Source organism: Typopeltis vanoorti, chromosome 24 (genome assembly GCF_054136105.1).
Source record: "Typopeltis vanoorti isolate ZY-2024b chromosome 24, IOZ_Tvanoo_1.0, whole genome shotgun sequence".
In the NCBI taxonomy this organism is placed as follows: Eukaryota; Metazoa; Arthropoda; class Arachnida; order Uropygi; family Thelyphonidae; genus Typopeltis; species Typopeltis vanoorti.
The window spans coordinates 75,815,237-75,840,595 of NC_143572.1; the positions used below are offsets into that span (position 1 = coordinate 75,815,237).

The window sequence follows — 25,359 nt, forward strand, 5'->3', positions numbered from 1 at the left end:
AGTACTGTCATATCCTGTACACCCCTTGAGGGTACATGATGGCAGGAATTTGATGATGACGATTATTTAAAAAAAAGAAAAATAATTGAGTATGGCAAAAAAAAAAAAAAATAATAATTTTGGTAATTTTTTGGACCGACTCGACATCTAGGCTAGATGCAGCTTCGAAACTCGTAGTCTCAAAACACCGTCTTCCCAAACCCTACTTATGTCACAAAAACACGACACATCTTACATAAAAAAAATAAACTGAATATTGCTCCAAATAACATCTTTCAATCACTTGCTCATAACAGAAGAGAAAAGAAAGCTATAATTGCTAATAATATAGTAATTATCTGTAATTAGAAATAATTTTAAAGATTTTAGATATGCTGTAAGAAATCTGAGAGATAAAGTATGAAGAAAATTTCGGATTAGTCAGATTAAAAAAAAAACATCCTCTTTCTTAAAGAAACCTAACCGAATGAAAGACCAGAGTACTGCTAGTTAATACGCTGATCTTAAATACGACAAAAGTATTTGGATCATTTTTAAATAATATACGCATTAATCAATAAATAAACCTTTTGCTTTTTTTCTACAACGGAAGACTAACTCATCCTGTGAAGCGCTGATTGGTCAACAGAATCTCAAATTTGGAGTATTTTTGCGACAGAAATCCTGAATTCTATTGAGGACTCATTGTGAATGTTTATTAAAGAGAGTGCTTACAGAAGCTTTCTCCGAACATTCCTATCAGGAATAACCGGAACCTGTACTCTAACCGGAATTGCTGATGGCGAACTTATGACATCCTGCCAAAAATGGCCCACTACACAAAATTTCTGTGGCGTGCCAACAGATAAGGAACAACTTTTACATCAGAAATAACGTTATTTGGAAGCGGAAACTGTGGATTAATGTTTCTAAACAAAGAAAACCCTGGCGTCTTAAATCCGTTTTTTTTTTTTTTACACTAAAATAAAGAAAGACAATTTTTAGTGTTTCATTTTATTCCCGATTGATATTCATCTGGTTTATGTAACAAGTTCCTTTAGTGTATTAGCGGCATAATACTTTCTGTGGTTCAGCCTCACACGTTACAATATTCATTTAAAACAGGTACAAATTTTATGTTTCTGTTATTAACCACAGTAAATGTAGCTCTGAACGGAACATAAAAAAGAATTAATATTTACTTCACATGACTTATTCTACCGAAATAGGATCCAATTAGCTCAACATCATGTAAACATTGATGTGCATACACAATGTTTACATGATATTTATCTGTGCCTAGAAGACATGGCAAAAACGTGCAGTGTTTTGATTTTTTTTTTTAAAATCTCTTCAGAATTTAAATATTTTGAGATTTGATACGTGAATGAATTTGTATTCTGAAAATGTAATATCCAGTTGCAGCTTAGTACCACACACACGTACTTGTCATTATTCGATGACAGCTGTTGACGCGCTACGACAATAACCGGAGACACACTGGAGACTTTCTTAATAGAAAACTGCTCTCAGAAACTCTGGATTTAGCCCTGATAAACTGAATAAGTATTTCCTGAACTGTGGATCATCCCCAATCCATATGGGGAGAGGAGAGGAAAAGAGAAGTCGGTGCATCTAGGAAGCCGTGCTGGAGAGGAAACAACTTTCCGGAACATAGACAAGCATCAAGATGACGTCACCAATTGTGACGTCGCTTCCTATAAGAATTAAGACAGCTCTTCCCCCCCCCCCCCCAAGTGTGAATGTTACACGCTACTGTAAACATTCGTTTAAGCGAAATGCAACACGGAGTGCATCTCCTCAATGGAATCATAAAACCAAAGCTCCATCTGTGACGTCACGAATTGGCTTTGTTGATCTTTACTGCATGCAATTCTAGTAATAACGACTCTCGCTTTCAAGGTCAGACGCCGAGTCACCGCTGCCCTAACGCTATTGGTTGACAGTCGCGAGAGACACGTGCGCTTTGGGCACGCCAGAGAACGCTGCTTCGCCGCTAACCAGACAACTGTGTGTTAAGTTTTGCCGTCCATACGTACTTAGTTATTTCTCTCTCTCTCTCGCTGCCGAAAAAATGACTGTGGTGGACCCAGCTTTCGAAGGCGTCGGTCAAGAACCCGGCCTGATGATCTGGAGGATAGAGGTGAGTGTCTGTTGTCGTGGCAACGGATGCGGTATAATAGCAAGCGCTGGCGGGTCGCACTAATACACAAAGAGCAATGTTCAAACGCTGCCGTAATGGGAATGGCTTCGTCTGACACTTCATTTGTGGTCTCTTAAGATCTACCGGATAATTTTGTCCATTTTGAATCTCTAATGATTGTTCTTCCTGGGCGATGACTCTTTTCTTCGTCCGTCTGTCTCGACTTTCCCCCATTCTAAAGCGCACAAGGGAGGACCATTCTGGGGAGGTTACATTCCTAAAGGGGGCAAAATAAGGGATGGGGTATGAACAAACGTGACAGGAATGTATTCACTGATGGGGCTACTGAAAGAGGACTTATAATGGATGCATGGTCCCGTTAACTTTGTTGAGGCGGGGGTTTGAGTTTAGGGGAGCTTTAGGAATGTCGTTACCATAGAAATCTTGAAAAGCAAATCCACGTAGAACCGTGAACTTGGATTTACCAGTGAGATCCCCCACCCCACCTCCACAATCGGTGAATGAGACCCACGTTAAAAACGGGAATGGTAACAACCACAATGGCGATTTTGGGGGAGAGATGTTTGCTAAGGGGGTGGCAAATTTGCCGACAGCATTAGGGTGTATGCTTGGTATTTTATGTGCGAACTTGTAGAGATTTTTCGATTCTGTAGAACAATTTTATTAATTGGTAAAATCTTTGTTCGGAATTCCATCATTATTTTGTATGCATATTATTGAGTAATGAATAGAATAAATAACATTTACAGTAAGTACGTGGTATGAATAACAAGTACTTAAGATAAGAATGAATACTTCTTTATGGATAATGCAGATAGAATCCATTTCATAATTGCAGTGCCGTGTTTTAGATGTTGGATACCAATATTATTCTGAGATTCCTTGACCCCTGAAACAAAACTTTTTTACATTTAGGGATTCACTTAAATTCTGGGATCGCTTCCCTACCTAAACCAATATAAAAAAACAAAACAAAATGGTACTTGTGGTTGCAACTCTCATATTAAATATGAGGATACCTCAAAAAAATTCTTGCATTGATAAGAATCCCAGAATTATAAATTTTGGTAGTAATTAATTAACGTATTCTGTGTGTATGAATTCCATATAATTTTGAGTATTCTAAAAGCAAATGAACTCCATATAACAAATATTTTTAAATTTCAACATATGGTTTGCGTAAGCCAGTGGCGCACTCAGGATTTAATCTTGGAGGGGACCGAGCACTCCGGATTTAATCTTGGGGGAGGGGGGGGGGATTGAGTAGACGATTTCATAAATAAAAAAAAATGAATTTTAATTAGGAAAAGAAATTTGGAAATTTTTCTATTGTTTTTTCTTTTTTGGGGGAGGGGAAGGGCCCCTTTGTCCCCCTCCCTGGGTGCGCCACTGGCGTAAGCAAACTCCAATCCCATAACTGTCATCCAGTCGATGGCGTTGAGGAGGAGGAAAAAACAGACTGTGCCTTAAAGATTTTCAGAAAGGAGCTTACTTAAGATAATAAGAATTCTTTCAAGTGTCATATTCTGTAATTTTCCTTTGACGACATTTTTACTTGTTACATATTGTCACAGACCAAAATAGCAACTAAGGAAATATGGTGCAAGTGGGCTGCTGCGAGCATATGACACACGCATTCCGGGCCAGTTGCACCATCTGTGTGTGTGGATGAAACCCGAGTGAAGTCATACTTGTAAGAGATGTCAACAATGTTTTATCGGCCTTATAACGAAGGGAATGGCAATGCATGGATTGTCCTATCAACGCCCAGATGGCCAAGACGTTCTTATTCGTTACGTCACTTCCGCCTAAATGTCATACGCATGCAGGTGGTGATACGCCCACCAGTTTTGTGGTCGTAGGTGACATTCATATTATCGGCAGGAAATGACTCGGTCCAACCTGGCAGCTGGTGTCATTTTCCCACCTTATCTTATATTTACTCACAAAACAAGTCTCTTAATACCCACCTCGCGATCAATATCAGTACTATTTTTAAATTCGGATCCATGTAATTCTCTATTTGAAAATATGCTTCTTGATCTCAGACGAGCTTTTGCGTCAAACCGATTTAAAGTGATATTAGCTTTTTGGTAACAAGAATCTTAAGATTTTATTGCTACGTGATTTGGTTATTTTGCAATGGAGTATTCTCGCTTGATGCAAGTTTTCCGTCACACCTCATTGGCAAACCTCATTTCCGTCACAACTCATTAACAGAATATTGTGAAATAATGCAAAAGGCAACAGAGAATGTGTCGCTACGGTTCATGCAAATGTTTCTCGTGTAATTATCTCCAAAAAAAGGGGGAAGGCCGCCAAGCAAAGATACTTGAGTTGTCACAAAACAATAATGACAAGAATCCGCGGAACTTACAGACCCTAAAGGCCCCCGACCTACCCAAATTGACTTTCAAAAGCATACTTTCAGAATAAGGCGGTTAGGCATTATTCCTAAATGCATATTTTGGTCAGCAAAATTCAGCGTGTTCTTATGGCCTCTTTGCTTGTTTACGGCATGAACAATTCTCCACTGTATAAGACCAGCTAGCTCGTCTTCTATTGAAAAGCGGTAATGAAGGTTTTTCGCATCCTGGACGGGATTTGAACCCAGGTCTTTCCAATTGTCCCATTAGAAACAACGAACTACGAAGGCTCTAAGTATGCTTTTCCTTTGACGTAAATGTGGTGTAAAAGTGCCAACTTTTCGTCTAAATTTGATTTGTTATGAATACTAAAAGAAGCCTTAATTACAAACCACTAGGGAAAAGTAAACTAGGACGTCCTCATAAGAGATTCAACGATGACTTATAAGGCCAGAACAGGCCATTTAGACCTAAATCCTTGACAAGCATGATGATGCGCAATTAGATGCTGTCTGTGACTTCCAAAGAGATTTTTCATTTAGCAAAAATTACTGACATATTATAATACCGCTGCTGATAATCCATTTGAAATGTGTTTAAACATTTTTTCCGTAATAAAGCTCGGAATGTATTGTGTTACCATGCGTAATGATACAGTCATTGCAATTTTTTGGTTATTAAATAGAGTGGAAAATAACCTCTTAGTTTTTATTTTCGACCTAAACTTAAGTGTTTAACTATTCGCATAGGATTCACGTGCTCCACTTGACGTGTGTACAATCTCATTAGAATTAAGTTGCGTCATCCTAGTTTTTTTAACTGAAAATCTTTAAATTGTCTGTATTGGATGGAGCGGATTTCTTGTAGAATTTACTTTTGCAGGTTCCGGAGTTAAATCTTTGCAGTAGGCAAGAGAGTTCCTCTCCTACATACACCTTTTAAAGCAGAATTTTTTTTTATTTAAACCTCGCAAATCAGAAACGACTACTTAAAATGTTTCAGGGAATAATACCAGTTAGTATTATTAAGCAAATCGCAACGCATGATGTTATAGTTCATCTCATATGTCTGCAAATTGCTTGCAGCCATCTAGTCGACTAGGCAACGCCTTGCTCATTGCTGGCAGTTGGTTACTCCAGTATCAAAAAAGCAGGACTAAAAGACTTCCACTTATTTTCTTTGAGAGAGGTGGTTTAGCTCAGTGGATGTGGCGTTCGCACACCACGACGCTTGACCGCACGAAGGAAGACTTGGTTTCAAATCTAGTCAGCGACTAGAGGAAAATTTTCTAAGCTTTTTTCGACAGGTTCCCGAGTTAGTCGATCTCTGGCACTGGCAAGCGGGTTTTTTCTCTCGGTAATTCGGGTTTTTCGTCCCGTAAACTCAAGAAAAACGACCGTAAAACCCACATTATTTCAGATATTAAATATATTGTGTTAGGGTTAGGTACCACGAGATGGCGGAACTTGTTGAGCCGTCTCTCTTCACTGCATGTCACTTAATTAGTGATAGCCTTGGGCTAGCTATCTCTGATTGGCTGCCAGTGGTGATTCAACTGCCCACTCAGTCTCCAAAAGTTAGTTAGGGCTAAAACGGCCTCGCGTACTTCCTATATGGGAATATAAAGGCGTTAGCTGATTATTTTATTTTATTTGGAGTAAAATATTTTAAATGAGTTATCTACTTCTGAAACAATTCGTTAGAGCAAAGTTCGATTTTAACATTAATTTAACTCCATTTGCACATTAATAAGGACACTGCTGTTTCGTTCAGTGTTTGTAAACAGACAACAGAATTGTAATTTACTAAAAAAATTTTCGGAATAAATTTTAATAAACGCAAACTGACTCATATACAGAATCAGACGAAATTAATAATTTAAATCAAATAGCTTAATCTAGAGTTCACTGAAGAAATTCTAGATGAAATTGTCACCGCCGATTTTACTTTACAGCTGTTTCTTCTGCCCTAGGAAAGATTTCGAGAATTGGTCATGTTCTGGGTATGTATGTATGAAAAGCAACTTTTAAGTAGATCGCATACAGGTCTTTTAAAGGACTGTTGACATCAACTCATCTATATCTCCACTGTATTTTATGCGGAATATTTGATTATATTTTCTATAATCAAACACCTGTTTTACCAACTTTGCCTCTATTATTCTGAATGTAACCATCCATCTTAGATTACCTCTGCTCACACATTTTCCAGAATGCTAACAATGCCAAATTCATTCCTAATATTGTCCTTTTTAATATGATATACTACCACTGATGCCATCTATTTACTCCCCTAATTTTTCTCAGAACTCTGCAATCTCTGCTCTACTCTGAAGTTTCATTTGTAACCCAACTTTCAGATCCATAAGTTTCACTCAATCTGAACAGTCTTTTGTCGTTTGATTATTTCTAATGTCCACATAAATTTATTCAACTGCTCTCGACATGATCCAGTACAGAATCCAAGGAGATTACGGTAGTTGTCCAATCTAGAATTTCAGAATATAAAAATGCTTAAATAAAGGTTTATATAAATATTATTGCGTGGGGGGGAAAGCTTGGAGACAAATAATTTCATCAATAAATTTTTATTTAATTTGTTGGGTTTTTCCCACAAGTAGATCCGGGGGGAAGAGCGCCTCGTTTGTCCCCTCCCCCTCTGCGGACTCCCGTGCATCCAAGAACTCGTCGAGAGAGGACATTCCACTGCACAGCTCACTGTCTCTACCAACTACACAGAACACCACTACCATCACCTACACACTGCTGGTACTGTTTCGTCTGTAAGTTGCGTATGTTCTAGTTGATTTTCCTGTATTCAGGAGGAAAAAACTCTGTCCCCTTATGAGATCGGCTAACTCACCTTCAGTTGAAAAATATCATATAAAGATTATATGGTCTTTTTCAACTGGAGGTTAGATAATATTTAATTTCATCATCAACAATCCTATACAATTCTCCTATTTTGTATAAAAAATAATAAAAATCCATTTTGTAGCACTTAGGAGGGCGCTAGCAGCACTGTGTTTACCACAGTGTCACATTGCTACGCGCGCAAGCATATGCACGTCATAGTGAGATGCGAGCTATTAGCGTAATGCGGCACTGTCCGTCGCGCAGTTCCACTGTTGTTTATATGCAGTTTACGCCAGTAGTAGAGTGTTCGTAGTGCTTATCGTGTTTACTCCGTCTCTAAATATTTGGACATGACAATTAAAGACATAACATTTGTTATAGTTTTTATTTTAGAACATTATTGGGGTTATGATAATGGATTTTATTTTAAAGTAAATTTGAATTATACCAAACTGTATAATTTTATCGACAATAAACAAATATTTTTCCATGTTTACCATAATTTGGATATTTTATCCAAACACGTATACACTGTACTTACAGTGTGTATGTATATTTCGAAAGTTGCAGCACCCCCACGATTTCAAGCCACGAGCCGCCTTAACTTTGGGAGAGTGAAAAATTTGATTCAGTGAATCATGAAATTTTAAAGGAATGCGACTACCCTTTGGTTGGTTGGTTGGTTGGCTCGTTATTGTGAATACATTTTGCGTTGTCCAAAAAACCATATGGTTAGAAGGGGGAAATTTTTTTTCCCCTTGTCTCCCGAGAAAATTTACTTTGTGGCCATCTCTCTGAAATCCATCCCAATTCCCCCCCCCCCCCCCCGCTGATAGCATTTACACCACTGCATTAAAGGTGTCATTCATTATGCATGTTGATTCAGCATCAGTAGGAACTTAATTCTTTAGGCCTTGAAAACTTACACCAAAGTGCCACCTTACAGATATTTTGAGTAATGTATCGTAATTAGTGGAGAATGATTAAGCTACTTTTCTTCGCTTTTGTTATTCAGAGCAATTTAACCAATCTTTCTTGCTTGTGTTTTCGTGGTTGCACACTTTCAGTAACCCTTTACGGAAACGTTTTGCGTAACCTACGGGGGAAAAGTATTACACAGCAATTGCTCTGAGGCATTTGGCAACTTCGACCGTATTGCATGCTTTGACAGATTACATTCTTTTCGCCGTATGCCGACTATTTTTGATATGTGGCTAATGAAACGATAATAGTAGCCATAAAAAAGATTTCGTTAATTTCTTTCTTTCTAAGTCTGTGGTCTCATTTATAACTATAAACAATGAAGAGGTACATGCTTTTCGAAAGCAGAAGGGTTATACTGAGGGCATTGCTCCCTCTGGAATATAGGCGTTGTAGTTCTACCGGAAAAATCGAAAAGCGTTAACCCCACATGCAGACATCGTGTTAGAAAATAATAATAAAGCTGCTTTTCAACTTTATACAAAGCAAAGACAATCCTATCAGGAATGCAACCAGCACTATTAGGAACTCTTAGCCCATGGAAAACACGTTTCTGACCACACAAATCTTCGCCTTGTAAGAAAAGTTATCCAATTTCCTGTTTGCATTAAAGATTGCCAGATGGCTAATTAGCGCAAACACCAACATGCTACCAGAATGAATAACCCTTATTATATGGTCGCTACAGTCGAATCTTGTAAGCAGTTTCACTAACGCTTGGGCTTTTATGATATTTCTAGGACTTGCATGAAACCTTAGGTTTCTGCTCACGTAATGTTTTTTTTTTTTTTTTCTGTTCATTATTTCAGTACACAAACCGCGACTTTTAGACGCAAACTGTGTTAATTTATGACCTAGTTTCAGTCAATAAAAATAACCAAACTTACACAAAGAGTTAATTTTCGTGATCCGAGTGCAGATAAGCAAGATGCCCTTCGTCACGCATTTCATACCTGCCGTGATTTGTTCGTTTGAACGCTGAGAGGCAACAAATATCCCTCCCCCCCCCCACTTTTTTTTTTTTTTTTTTGCTAGACTTAACCGCTAGAGTAAGATACAACAGCCTTCAAGAGAGTTGGTTATATGCTCATGTTGTCAATTTATTCAACTGGCTTTGCGTCGAGACTTGAAACCTTGAAAAGTTTGTAGTAAACGACACCCTTGACGCTTTTTTTTTTTTTTTTGCGCATGTCAACACGTGTTCGCTTGGATTGTGACATTACGATTTGGGCCATACTCAAAACAGAGGATGTAAACACCAGAGGGGTGGCACGTGAAAGATGACGTCATTCAAGTGTTTTGAGTTTCTGGAAGTGAGAATACCTAATAATTCTGCTGCACACATCACGAAGTTCCGTGTCACGAATCTGTTGATTGTTTTATGTGCTTTTAGCGTGAATAAATTTATTAGAGCACCCTCTCATTATTTTAAAAGCTTACTTGCAATTTTATTTTATTGATATCCTTTTTTTTTTTTTTTTTACTTATAACTTTCATAATTATTCCCCTGACAACGATCATCAGCGTTGCACAAATATTTTATATTTCTACTGTATTTTTCAAGGTCGTTTCCTGAATAAGTCGCATTCGTTTATAAACAATGACCAGGAAATATAGTGAATGCATATGCTCAGTGCTTTAGCCAGAAAAGACCACCCTTTGTTACTGGATTGTTAATGATGTTCTCATCAACGGCGCTGTTTCCAATTAATTATTTCTTATCTAGCAAATTACCACCCGCAAACTACATAAAGGTTCACTTTGTTTTTTCTTGTGCAATACCAGTATCTGATATTTTATGGCGTTGCGATCAATGGGGTGGTGTTTAAATTAATAACCTCGTAAAGCTCAACACAACTCTTTAAGTTTCATTTCTTCTAGATCCTGACGAAGTTCTGAGTGCTTCTTGCATCTGGAAGAAATATGCTCTCAAGCCTAACACCTTGGACATATTCTTGGATTACATTTCGCGACGCAATAAATTATAAGTAACTGGAGAAAGCAGTTGGCTCTAAACAGCTGCTAAACTTAGCTGCACTACTGTTATTATTTTTGCTAGTGAAGTTAAAGATATTCAGGATCAAACCATTAAATTCTTCTGCTACTGTGCAGCTGAACGTTTTATGCCAATTACTTTTTTATGCTATTCTATTTATCTAAATTTTATTTCTACATATTTACTTTGAATTTTTTTTTTTAATATTAAGGGTTATAGTTTATTTACAATTTTACCAGTGAAGCCTATGGATATTCTAGAGGAAATGAACCAAATACGTTATCTGAATGGAACGAAAGATCTAATACGCTGATTAAATTAAAAAAAAAAAAAGACATTATTATATGAGACTGAAGGGATATCAACAAGAGACCCAGAATGTCCTCACGATATGCAGAAAAATACTTGTGATGTGGAATCACAAGAACAAAAAATGAGGTTTGCTATCATAACAAAACAATTGCCTTCCGAAATTCAAATTCCATAATACTCTTCTAGCATTACATTCAGTATACTATACTCACCAGTGGCCAGGTAAAAACATAATTTTCTGCTATTCGCATCCAACTTTTTTGAAACATTAACTAGAAACTCACTTCTGATTCTTTATGAGCATATGGAAATTTAAAACTTCAATTACAAATAAAATAGCACCACCTTGGTCATAATTCCGATCGTATTTCTATGGACAATATTTTATATGTTTTAATTGAAATTGATTTTAAAAAGGTGAAATGGGCGCTCATTTGTAAATTCATTTTTGGAGATAATTGTATTAAAATGTTAAACCATTACAGCGCCCCAAGTGTGAGTTTCATGAGTTACAATGGTAACAAAATTTCTGCGGGGGAGATAGAAAAAGTGCAGTTTGTGATATTCAATAATGCTTTGTTGAATTAATTTGGGAGGTGTCACGTAATAATAATAATTTCAATTACTCAAGGGGATATATTCATTTACTAAAACATTAAAAAAATTGTTTATATGAAAAGTTTTATGAGAAGGAGTCAAGGCCATTACTACCCATAATAGCTGCTACAGTAATCGATATTTGATTGCCAACTTTTTCAGCACTGGAGTATATCAACTTGACAGACAAGATGCAGTTTTTAAGCATGCTTTATACTTTTCAGTATCGTAACGCTTTCACATAGGCGAACGGCTGGCGAAGCAAGGTGGTATTTTTAGCACCTAATACAGCTTCCCACAGTGTTTCACGACTTAAGGATAAACACGACGAGGGGCGTAGATGATGGGGATTTCATACCCGCCACAGTTCTTAAGTTTTCCGATGTAGAACACGAAACCGTGTTCACGAACTCCTAACTACAGAGTTGAGCTGCATAACGTTGAGCGTGCTAAATGTATTACCCAACTGGCCTTATAGAATTGCATTTTCTAAAGTCGACATTGTGTGCGCAATAAATTTCGTGATTCCTTTCTGAAAATGATGTATGGATACACAGTTATCCCATCTGGTAATGGAATTCAAAAGTTTTACAAGTTAATGAGAACAACAGATGTTCACAATTCGGAGCTTTATCATAGACGCATTTATCATCATAATTGGTTATTCACGAATCCTTGCAGGTCGAATATCACAAGAATAATTAGTAGAGAAAGATGAATGATTGTTCATTAATATTTTTTCAACTTTTTCATGATTGAATATAATTAAAGACTTGCTTTGTAAGAAACACGACATATGTTGTGGATGAGGATGTGCATATAGATTGTATTTTCATTTCAGTCTCCTTTCTGCTGTTTCGTGCTTTCCGTATGTTGCTTTCAATTATTCATGAAAAATACTCTTAAATTACCTGTCAAAGAATTTCATTTGTGCATCTTAGTTTTAAACCAAAGTAATGCAATTTAGGAATTAATAAAAGGAAACATCAACAAAGTGAAAAAAAAAAAAAAACACACCTGCTGTAGACCTAATAAAAAAAAAAAAAAAAAAAAAAAAAAAAAAAAAAAAAAAGGTAACAGCCTCATGAACAATTCAAAGAAAACACGAAGAATGACTAGCAAGGTGTAAAGGGCAAAATTAGATTATGAGACGAGGGGGGGGGGAGAGGATATCCTGAGGTGTTCTTTCACTTTTTGCCAAGTAACAGCTTTAATGGATATTGATGAAGGGAAGTGAGAGAACCATAATAGATAGTTAAATTAATGAGTTATCACTTTCCAAGAGTGTATCATCCTCACGAAGTGAATACTCAGTGTAATTACAACTATGAGATTGAATGTGATTTTGGCCAATATATTATGAGAAAGTGCAAGAGAAATGGTGATGCCTTTGACCACGCTAAGTGTTAGCTCTGGCACAGTCCCAAGGGAGTGGAAAGAGGACAAAATAGTTCCATTGTACAAAGGATCCTCCAAGACAATGGTAATAAATTATACCCCAATCATTATGTGGTAAAATTAATTATTGGAATTCAGAAATGTGGGGATTGCACAGCTTTGTGAAGTGTGGGTGTTTAACTTATTTGTTAATGATATTTCATGTAGATTAACTGGGGATCTTCATTTGTTTGCTGATGATGCAAAATTGGGCAGAATTATAAGGAGTGTTGCTGATGTCAATTCCCTTAAGGAAGATTTAAATAGACTGTTAGCTTGGACAAATGATGTTATAATTTTAATAAAAGCTGTATACTATAGTGATGGAAATGTGTTTCAACAAGTGGATGAGATTAGGGATCTGGGATGATGGTTGACAGTGGACTAATGTTCTGAGGACACATTACAGTGTTGAAAGACTAGTATTGTTGCTATGATAACTAACAAGGAAGTGGGGGGTGGTGGTGGCAATATATAAAGCATTGGTCAGACCACACATGGACTGTTGTGTCAGATTTCGTCACCTACTTTTGGTTGTGATGTGGAAACACTAGAGAAGATCCAAAGACAAATGACTAAGGTAATATCATGACTGTGGAGAGGCTGAGGCAATGTAAGTTGGAATTTAGTAAATAGGAGGAAAAGAGGTGATATGATAGGCATTTCAGTTAGTGAAGAGATTTTAATCTCTTGACTGACTGGGTATCTCATTCTTCCTTTTTGCTCTTTTTACAGATGGGATTGTTAAAAGAGCAAAAAAACAGAAGAATGAGAAGTCATCCTTGGAAGTTGTGTGAAGAGTAGGTTTTTTACATGGAGAAGTGGTGGGCGAGTGGAATGCATTGAGTGTGGAAACATAAATGAATTCAAGATTCAATATGATGGATATGTTACTAGTTAAGTGGGCATCACACAAATTGTGTGATGCCCACTAACTAGTAATTATTCACTTATTATTCATCCTCAACTCTGTGGAGGATGAATAATAATAATATAGTGGAGTAGAATCCAAGAGGAATCAGGTGACTGGTGGTGTGATACAGAGAATGATTTCATTAAGAATATCTATTTATTGAAGTTTTTTCACTTGGCTATGCTACTAGTTATATATTGGGTTTTATTCTTTATCCAAGTGTTAGCAAACAAAGTTTGTGCCTGAAGTACTTTCAGGACTGGAGCAACTCGTGGTAAAGGTGGTATAAGTTCTCATCATTTGCCTTAGTATCTCCACTAATGCAAAGCACATCTCCTTGCAGACATGTATAATGTTATGCATTAAGGGAAGGGCCACTGCCTAGACTGGTTTCCCTGTAATAAGTACGGGGTTATCTCTCCAAAAACTCGTGAGATCCCCTGGATCACCCAAAAATGAGTGACTCGAAGGATCAAAACTCAGCGTTGTTTCACCCTCAGTAACAGGCTCACCCTGTCACTAAGAAGAACTCTCAGCGTTTGGTTCTACCCAGTGGCAGGCTCACTCCATCACTGAGCAGAACCACTCAACAGCCGTGACACAGTTAACTTCATGGGCTACAGCATTGCCATGCATTACCCCTCTACTTGTGTAACAGCCAAGCCTCAGTTTGAACTTCATTGTGTTACGTCGTTACTTTCTCCTAATTTTCTATCTTTACTGTCTCTATAATCACTATTATCTACTTTACTATCGAGCCTAAGAAATTTCTATCTAGGGTTATATCCTTTTCAGATACTGGCAAAATTTATATTATGCTGTGCCAGCCAGTATCCTATAACAGAAAAGATTCTTACTTGTGGGAACAATCCTACATCTCAAGGCATACACACATCATTATGCACTTCATTACGGTCGTACAGATTTCAGATACTGGGTCATGACATGTAATCTATCTTTATATACCTTCTAAATTCTTCCTGCTAAGGTTCTATTTTATAAGTGGTAATTTGATCTCGTAACGAGGCATGACTCAGGCATAAGTAATAAAACATGTTTATTGGAATTTTTAAGACATGTACAACTAAGATGAATCATATTCAAATAATCTCAATTTCATACTAAATAAAGTTCATGCTAAGGAAGTTAATACATTCTAAGTTAGTCAAACACACTTAGTTTCCAAATTATTAATCAAACTAGATAAGGTAGAAAGCAAACACAATACCACATAAACTTATGATCCCTTTTCACATGCCACTCATTAATTACATATTATACATTCTGGTGTTACTCAATTAAAGGCTATCTGCAATCTTAATTTCACTTATCAAACTCAATCATACTCAAACATGAGAATCACTTCCGAACAATTATTTTGTTCAATGGAAACTAGTTATTCCAAATAAGTATTCTCACTAAAATTCTCTAATAAATTGTCCACATCTTATAATTACACACAATTTTCTTTCTTCTAATACTTCCAAAACATATAATAAAGTTCTCTACGTTACAGAGTTCTTTCTGGAGGTCTAGTTGCTACCATGTGTTGGTTCTGGTTACCTTGCGATTAGGCTGTCTCTGCACCTGGCATTGTGACTACATTGTCCTTGAACTACTGCCAGACAAGAACGTGTTTCTGCTGTGTCTAAGGGGACTTTCTCCGCTCCTTCCGATGGGACATTCAGCGATGGCACGATTCTGCAAAGGCCGATAATTCACGAATGGCTCTGCGTAGAATCTCTTGGGCATCTCCAGGAAAAGGCCCACTGTCTAGCATCGCAGCACCTATGCTCCTCACTCTCACGAACCACCCATCAAAACTCACCAAGCAGGAACCAGGAAAAAGAAAGAAGAGAGGTCAATATGGTGCACATCACCTTATATTCTCCTCTCGTGCACCCCCTTTTTTGCTGGGTCTTTTGCACACGACCTTTATCGTTTATGCCCTTAAGTCGATCCCTTACTCTCCCTTTGCTCTTAGGTTGCTGTTTTCATGGAAACCATGCTACCATCACCTTCTGCGTAAGCCATTGCCTCCGGTGCTACGCTCGACTTGTACAGTTCACATGCAACCTTTGGACTGTTGCTTATTACCTGTCTGGTGATTTACAGTATACTAGATAGCTTAATGAGACCAATAACAAGCCAACATTTCTCTTATATAAATTCTCTAATTTGATTTTCTGTTAGACAGCAATAAATTTCGATACATCACATATAAGGAATACATATTCTCACATATATTAAACAAGTTTTCTTTATTTTCTGCTGGTGTGCAGCTATTTCCTTAAGTAGTTAGATTTTGCATGTTAAATCCTGAATGAACAATTTCCTTGCAAAATTTCTCCATTTAGGATCTAACAATTGGCTATAGCATTGCCATCCATCAGCATTGCCTTCCCACTGGTTTTGACCCTTAAGGGTCTCATCAGTGGGAGCCAGACCCAGAGGTGGTGATACTAAGGTGGAAGTAATGGAGAACTCATATTTACCTATACGAGTTGCCAAAGGATGTCACACCCTATTATTAAACTTCTCTAGATTAGCGATAAGTTTATGGAAGTCTGAAATAGTGTGGGTTCTATGGTCAGTTTTTTTGAGTTTGGGGAATGAAAAACCAGAAAGAGGACAAAATAATTCCATTGCTTAAAGGATCCTTCAAGACAATGGTAATAAATTATATGCCAATCATTATTCATTATATGCCAATTATTAGAGTTTTCAGGAGAAGGGAAAAAAAAAAAGTTTTCTCATGCTAGATATTGAATAACTTGGGAACTAGTCTAAGAAAAAGTTACTCTATTAGCGACTGGAATTAAACATGATCTTTCTTCATTGCTGTAGATGCTCAGTAGAAATGGCAAATGCCACTTTCACTGAGCTACACAGGCCTTGAGGGGGATATGATAGAAACATAAGTTACTAAAGAAATTTTATAGAATAAGTACCAAAGGAAATTTTCAGTAGATGACAGGACAAGTGAGAACAAGGGATCAACCTTGGAAGTTGCATAGTTGAGGTTAAGAGGACTACATTTTTTGCTTGGTGAATGAGTGCAATGGATTGCAAAAGGTAGTAGTGAGTGCTCTATCAGTAAATGAGTTATAAGGAGAGATATATATTATGTGTTGTGTGAATATTGGTTAATTGAGCCTCCTGCAATGATGATAATATCATCAATAATAGTAAAATGTTACTGAAGAAATACCTCCCTTAGCAAGTCCATACAGCCTTCTGTAAAAGATTCCCATTCTCATTAATCCAATTTTGTATTCAATTTCTAACCAGCCTCTCTGACCTTGTTGTACCTTTTATACAGTTGAAACCATCTTTCCTTCTTTTGTTGCACTGCACAACTAAGAAGATACTTTTAGCTCCTTTGCACATTCCTTTAATATACATCGAAATATGCTAACTAGTTCCATAATATTGTTAACTTCAAGATTATTTATTATTATTATTAACATCGCAGTGAGATTGCAAACAACGTACAGAAAGAATGAGTGAAGGAAGACTCCCAGAGAGAGACTAAAATGTCGACTTCAAGGGAGAAGGAACAGTGGATGGCCTTTGAAAAGATGAGAAGAGATTGTAACAGGTCACTAGGCCTATTACTAGAAAGGAAGAAGAAGAACAACATCAGATGTCAGGCTCTTGACTACTCGTGATGGGAGGTCCACATTTTCCCATGCAAAAAGATTATCGAACCATGCCCTAAATCATTCACAGTTTTTGTTCTCATCACATGTTCAGGCAATTCAGTCCACTCCCCATACAAAGAACCTCCTCATCACTCCCTGCCAGGGGCTAATGCTGGTCTTGAAATTCATGCTTGCTCTTGTTATCAATCAGAGAGTGAGAGGTGTGATTGAAGTCTGATTTGCGGAATAATAAATTACTGATCATTTAAAACTATATATTTAGAAATTTATGTACATTTAATCATACAAATACAACATTTATTTTACAAATGATATTCTATCTTTTTCAATTTAGCTACTTGAATACAAATTCTACCCTACGGTTCTTCTTTATGAACTGGTCAATAACATTGTCATAAAAAGTTTGCAACTTAATTTTCCCAAGCAACATGCACACTTGTAAAGGCTGGCTGAAATTCGCTGGCTAGAGTTACTTTCACTGCGTATGACCTGTGTTAAGACTACGTGAAGGGAGCGGAAATGGCTATGCGCACGCATGAAATCACAATGCTGCTGCGTGGACCTGGAAGCTCCTACAACTGAGCAAGCCAAGGTAGCTTTGACTAGACGAGCAAGCATCGGCCTTCGATACACAACGCAAAGCTCAATTATTGCCACGTAAGCTTAAGATGTCTTCTGTCTACAAAAATAAAAGTCTAAATGGAAAGCTTATAAATGCATTCATTTACTAACAAGTAAATATTACTTCTTTCTCAATTAATGAGCTTGTGCAGCAAGCATGGAGAATTTGCCCTTGCTCCCTGCTCACACCCTTCTTATACAGCTTCCATTAATGGCTTCTTATTCTGCTCTTGTCCTCCTCTACATCAGTGCCTATGGAGTAAAGGCACCCTTGGAAAAATTAAAATATTTCGCAGCCCCCATCGGAAAAAAATTCATAATATAGACATATATTATTATAATATCTATTGTATATACAAAAGATACACAGTGAATATTGCAAAAATCAAATGCAAATATTATATTTTTATTACATCTTACCTACATATTTGACATGGCACACTTAGTCTTAAAACATTTTAAATTTGTTTTTCATTATTTCACCCCCCCCCCTCAACAAAACTAATGGCCCCAAGGGGGCCGTGGCCCACCATTTGAGAAGCACTGCTCTACATTAATCTGGTAACAACCTCCTCATCAAATCCTTTTTTTTTTTTTTTTTTTTTTTTTACGAATTTCTTCTTTGCTCTTTCTCACATTTGTATTCAGCTGAGTTGAAGATTCTCAAAATGGTGACGGTCACCTGGAGATCATCAGTATTGCCTAGTTTGCTATATGTGTGTGTGTATATATATACTGAAGAATATTGAATAAACAAGAGCTAATTATTAAGTTAATTAAACGTAGTTGATTATTTTACATTTTGTTTTTGTGCATATTTATATATAAAATATGTATATTTATTATTTTAGCAAATGGAAGTAAAACCAGTGGATTCATCCCAGTATGGAAATTTCTATTGTGGGGATTCGTACATTGTGCTTAGTGTAAGTTATGCACTTGTAATTATTTGTTTATATAGTTTAGAGCACCTTAGTCACTGAAGCTACTTGTTAAGAATATTTATGGCCGAATGACAAAACTCTGGGATATAGTGTGTGTGTGTTAAAAATACTTAGAACAGTGCTTATTTAAGATGTTTTTTTTATTAAAAACATTTAGAAATAAGCATTTGTAAATCCTGTTTGACTAAAATCCAAATGTTAATAATAAATAGTTTTAAAATTATGTATTAAAATCATTATGCTGAATGCAATATTTAGCATTCCTGTTGCATGGTTCATATAATGAAATAATTGATGACCACTTTAAATGATATATTAATGTCTTTTGAAAAATGTTAGTTTGTTTGTTTTTCTTTTTTTTCTTTCTTAATTTCTTTTCCATTGTTGCATTCTTTTCATTACTTGCAGAATTTTTACATAATTTATTTTCCCCTGAATAGTGCACTGGTTGATTAAAGGTCTGCAGTTGTGGATATAACCAAATAACATGCCTGCATTCTGTTGTTCCTTGATATAACAGACAAATATCAGTATAACTAGGTTATACTGATATTTGTTTACTTTGAGTTAAATACCTGTCCAGATATATATTATAAGCTTTGTTTACAGAAGCTAGATATTTGATAAAAGGAAGAAACAGATAAGAATTCCACAGTAACTGATAATAAAGAATTAAATATCATAGTTAACATTTAACTTTTCAGTGTTCTTCTCCAGCGCTGTCACTCCCTTTCTCTCTGTCTTTTTCTTTTATTATCTCTCATTTTTACTACATGAGCAAAGAATCCTATATTTATGAACTGGCTCACCTGATATAAAACTAAAAAAAAAAAAAAAAAACGAATGATGGTTGTGTTTCTTGGTCTATGGAAATAGCCCACTAGATCAGTGATTTTCAACTTTTTCATAACACGGCACACCTAGACTAATTATTAAAATTCTGCATCACACTAAAAATATGTTCTTTTAATTTTTTTGATGATCTGGCAAAAAATAAGTAATTTTGATTGATTTACACACACAAGAAGATGGAAGACCAGACACTAATAAATAAATGCGCAAATTATGACATTATTTCTTTTGATTAATTTGTTTTCATAAATCTCTCAGCACACCTGAAGACCTCTCACGACACACTGGCTGAAAATCACTGCACTAGATAGAGGCCAAGAAACACATTCATTATTAAATCTAACCCTCATGCCCATCATGTTACTTCCACCATGTCTTGTGTAAGATAATTATCATCTAACAAGCAATTTCATTCTTGTTATTCATAAACGTTATTTCCTACTTCTATGTGATAATAATGAGGGATAATACCTATTATTGTCATTTGTCTGTCACTCACCAGTTGCATCTGCACAAGTATTTCAGAATTATCTCTCTTTATGTTTCTTGGCCTATGGAAACAGTTCACTAGATATCTAAAATTTTTGTTCATTTCAGCCTCGCACCAAATGCCTTTAATGCCATTATCATTACTGCTTCCTAGAAGCTCCACATGGAGGTTGGGGAGACATCCCCTGCTGATAACCAGCCTGTGGAATTGCACATGTTAGGACAGACTGAAGGAATGTGGAAGTTTGAGGATTACCAGGAGATACTGAGATAGGAGTGTTGGTAGCTTGCTCCGCCTTTGCAAGGAGTTGCCCGGTGTTGTACCACTTTACCCCAGTCCTGAAGATACTTTTAGGCGCAAAGTTTGTTTGCACACACTTGGATAAAGGATTAAACTAAATTTATTATAGCCTAACCAAGTAAAAAATAAACTTTTAACATCTTTATTGAGTGTTCAATACCCTGGAGGAACTTGCATAACAATAATAATAAACTCTTCCTGTCCTGAATATTGCTGAACTTTGCAATATTCACTCTATTTTTAACCTTTACATTTTAAAATACTATATCCATCATATTCTAAATCTGTCAGTATATCATTCTCTATCAACCATATCTCACTGACTAATTTTATCACAAGTTCTGCTTCTTTGTTTCTAATGCTCCTTGCATAGGTGTGTGTATAAGCATTACACCTTGTTCCACCTTTAACAGCAAACCTGAAATGTATGTACTTTGATGAACTGAGTCCTGGCTCTGAAACTGTGTGTTGGAGGTTGGAAGTTTTTTCTCCACTTGGTTAGACTATAAATTATATATTTCGTTTAATCCTTTATTCAAGTGTAAGCAAACAAAGTTTGCACCTGAAGTATCTTCAGGACTGAGGCAACTCGTGGCAAAGATGGACAAACTTCACATCATTTGCCTTAGTATCCCATAATGCAAAGCACATCTCCTTGCAGACATGTATAATGCTATGCATTATGGGAAGGGTCACTGCCCAGACCAGTTTCGACCTTTATTGAGGTCTCTTCAGCGGAAGCCAGAGGTGATACCGAGGTAGCAATGCAGAAGTCATATATTTACCTATACAAGTTGCCAAAAGGTCACTCCTTATTATTAAATTACTCTGGATTAGAGAAAGATCCAAGTGTAAGCAAACAAAGTTCGGCTGAAGTATCTTCAGGACTGGGGAAACACGTGGCAAAGGTGGACAAACTTCCCATCACTTAATCCAGAGTAATTTAATAATAAGGTGTGACACCTTTTGGCAGCTCATATAAGTAAATATGACTTCTGCATTGCTTCAACTTTGGTATCACCTCTGGGTCTGGCTCTCACTGAAGAAACCTCAATAAAGGTAGAAACCAGTCTGAGTAGTGACCCCTCCCATAATGCATAGCATTATATATGTCCACAAGGAGATGTGCTTTGCATTAGGGGATACTAAGGCAAGTGATGTGCAAGTTTTTTCACCTTTGCCACGAGTTGCCCCAGTTCTGAAGATATTTCAGGTGCAAACTTTGTTTGCTTACACTTGGATAAAGGATTAAACTAAATATATAATTTGTGTGTTGGAGGAACGGATAGATTAGATTCAACCTGGATTAGCAGCTAATTAAGCAGTAATCTGGATTTAGAGGATGTCTGTGCAATTAGATTTGGATCTGGTGACAGTCTGAGGACTATACATGAGAGCTGGAATACCTGCTTGTTTTATAAAATATGCACTGTTATAAACATGACTGTACTCAGCCATGTATTTTTGCAGATGACTTGTCTGTATAATTTAATTAATGAATTTCTTTTTTGTTTTTAGACCAAGAAGTCAAGAAGTGGCAAATTAGACTGGGATATTCACTTCTGGCTAGGAAAGGATACTTCTCAGGTAGATATGATTTTGATAAAAATATTTAACATATGTTATATATAGAATTTAATTGATAGGTGCATTAATAAACAAGAATAAACAGATATTTAACAGGCAGAAGAATTCATAAATTTCTGTCATCTGTTTTTTTTTTATTGGCCTGTTTGATGATCTGATATTATTTCAGGTTTTTAATGCTCTTTTTTTAAATTTATATTTTGAAAGAATTAACCCATGCAAATAAAAAAGATTTTGATCAAATAACAAATCAAAATATGACATTTTTGAGTAGTAGTTGAATTTTTCTGGCAGATTGTACTTCTATTTTATTTAGAAATCAGCATATGAAAGTTTGAACTGACTACAGTTATTAATTTTTTTTTTTTTTTAATTTTTTTTAAACCAAAAATTTCTCATTTTCTTTCTCTGTCACACCCAAACATGCTTGTTGCATAGATGTCAATGCAATATGTTTTCTTTTGATTACTTAATGACAATAATACCCATTCCAATAATGGAATGGGTGTTATGTACAAGGAAGATTCCAAAAGCAATGCCTCCACTGTGACCACTCAAAAGACGTAAAATAAAGTGAACCAAAGACAGTTTTGTTCACTTTATTTGTTAGGTCTTCTTTATTTTTATACCTCATTTTGCAATATAATCTTCCTCCATTTCTTCACTTCATAACAAGTTTTTCAAAGTTGTAAAACTCTTTAAGTGTCTTTGGAGCCATTTTCTTACCTTTTAGTTTGATTTGTTTTGTATTTTTCTCAATAGATCCCCTTGAAATGTCTTTAATTTAGGAAATAATCAGAAGTTTGAGGGAGTAACCAAGTCCAGGCTGTAAGAAGGATTTTCAACAATGTCATTCATTTAAATGGCTACTGAAAACATTAGATTTGAAGTCTAACATTCTCCCTATAACACAGACTTGGCTCATTGAATCCCTGATTATTTCATAAAATTTTGAAAATAATGACTATATCATGATGAAAAAATAACAATAAGAAATTGTTACGGTAGAGACTTAAAAACTATATTTTGGTTTTTTTTGTTTCACTGACATCTTTTGGGTGGGAAGCTATCACAGCATAAGCATTACTTTTGAAACACCCCTCATAATTATCATTTCAGAGGCAAGTGGGGCTCTTCCCCCCACTCTGGAAATTCAGGTTTTTTTATCTTGCAAAATTTGTAAACTAGCCAGAAGAACAGATAATTAACAGGCGTAATACACTGGCCTCGTCACCTTAGTTGCATCAGAAATAATTCCAAACATGACCCAACCCATTCCAACTCATAATTATCAGTAGGCTTCTTGGGTATATATGTTTGGTAAATTTTTGTGTGAGTGTAATTGATTTGCATTTGTTGTTGTTATTATTATTACGTGATACCTACAGGGAGTCCAAAGACTCATCGAGGGAGGGCACCTACTCTACAGGTCTCTGTCTCCACCACTCAATCCACCAACTACAACGAACTGCAACTACCATCATCATCTATCACCACTGGTATTTTCACAGACAATCGCAAACATCCATGCCATGGCAGGATTCAAATTTACAGCGTTTTGGCTGGAGAGCAGATATGCTAACCACTCGGCCAACCAGGCCAGCACTAGAATCAAACTGAGGATGCTCTTGTTTTGGACTGTTTAGTAGTACAGAGGAGTGTAAACAACACTTCCACTGAGCTACACAGGCTCAGCTTATTTCTTATGCAAGCTGATATTTCATGGATTATAATATTAATGAGTTCAAGGTATTATATTTTGGAGCACAGAGATATAAGGTTGTGTTCTGTCTTGATGGAACTATGCTTCAGGATGAGGATATGGGAGACAATGGACTGAAGTTTAAAGGCTGCATTACAAGTGTTACAAAGACTGCACATACTATTGCTGCTATGAGTACACTGACAAGTAGGGATAAGGAAGTAGTTTTGCTTACTGTATAAAGTGCTGGTCAGATCACACTTGGACTATTTTGCACAATTAGGTCACCTAGTTTTAACTGTGATGTGAAAACATTGGAGAAGATCCAGAGATGAGTGACTAAGGCAATATCAGGACTCTGGAATGTCAGTTATGGAAAGAGGTTAAAGGAATATAAATTACAGAATTTAGTGGAGGAGGAAAAGAGGGGTTATAATAGAAATGTTTCTGTTAGTGAGGAGATTTTACTAGATTAATACAGAGGCAATTATAAAAAAGAGTAGAAACTGAGAGAGAAAAGAACAAGAGGCCATCCTTCGAAGTTATGTAAGGTATGAAGAGTAGATTTTTTTAATATTTAAAAAAAAAATTTTTTTTTATGGATGAGTGGAACACATTACCTGGAATGTGTTGTGAATGGAGGGAGTGCTATGGATTTTAAGGTTCAATATGATAAATATGTTGTTGGTTGAGCGAACCTCCCATGATGAGTCTTCTGATTCTATGGAGATTGTTGCAATGATGATGATAATAATAATAATAATGAAGAAAAATAATAAAGCAATTTATTCTCAGCATGATTTTCTGGCTTAAGCAAATGCACAGAGCTGTGCATTTGCCTAAGCCAGAATTCAGTGATGAATTTAGTTCATTTATATCAGGTCACTGTATAATAATTTTTATACCATCATAAAAATTGGAGGTGATGATTGATAGAAAACTGAAATTCAGGGGGGGCATATTGCAAAGGTGGTGAAGGTAATCCAGAGGATTGCTGCAATACTGAGAAGGATGTTGACATGCAGAGATAGAAGAGTTATCATTCCATTGTATAAGACCCTGATCAGACCACACTTAGACTATTGTTCTTAAATTTGGTCCCCAGGATTTGAAGGGGATAAATTAACTGTGGAAAGGGTGCAGAAGCGGATAACAAAGTTGGTTTCAGGACTGTACAATGTTAATTATGAGGATTGGCTGAGGGAATGTGGACTGCAGAGTTTGGTGGATAGAAGAAGGAGAGGTGATATAATCGAGACTTTGTTGAGAGGCAGTTATAGGGTGGACACTGGGGAGTTCTTTCACTTGGTGGAGCAGTGAGAAGGAGTGATGACAAGAGACCATTCCTGGAAATTATGAAAGGAAGCTGTGAGCAAGAGGGTGAGGAGTGGTTTCTTTGCATGGAGGGTGGTGGAATCATGGAATGCATTGATAGAGTGGTGAGAGCAAGAACGGTCAGTGAGTTCAAGGAGTGGTATGATTGTGTTTCCTAGGAAGGACCTCCCACAATGAGTCTCTTGACTCCATGGAGGCCTGAATAATAATAACAATAATAATAATTACAGCAGAACTGTAAA

The 25,359-nt window shown here is 36.4% G+C and overlaps 1 protein-coding gene across 1 annotated transcript in view; it reads left to right on the forward strand.

Moving 5' to 3' along the window:
- Positions 1-1,951: 1,951 nt before the first annotated feature.
- Positions 1,952-25,359, forward strand: part of LOC150093414 (gelsolin, cytoplasmic-like) — a 154,321-nt gene continuing 130,913 nt past the window's right edge. Inside the window, exons 1-3 of the mRNA XM_090413610.1 lie at positions 1,952-2,143; positions 18,759-18,833; positions 22,012-22,080. Of these exons, the coding sequence (XP_090269736.1) occupies positions 2,075-2,143; positions 18,759-18,833; positions 22,012-22,080 (213 nt within the window). The 5' untranslated portion in view covers positions 1,952-2,074. The remainder of the gene's footprint in view (positions 2,144-18,758; positions 18,834-22,011; positions 22,081-25,359) is intronic.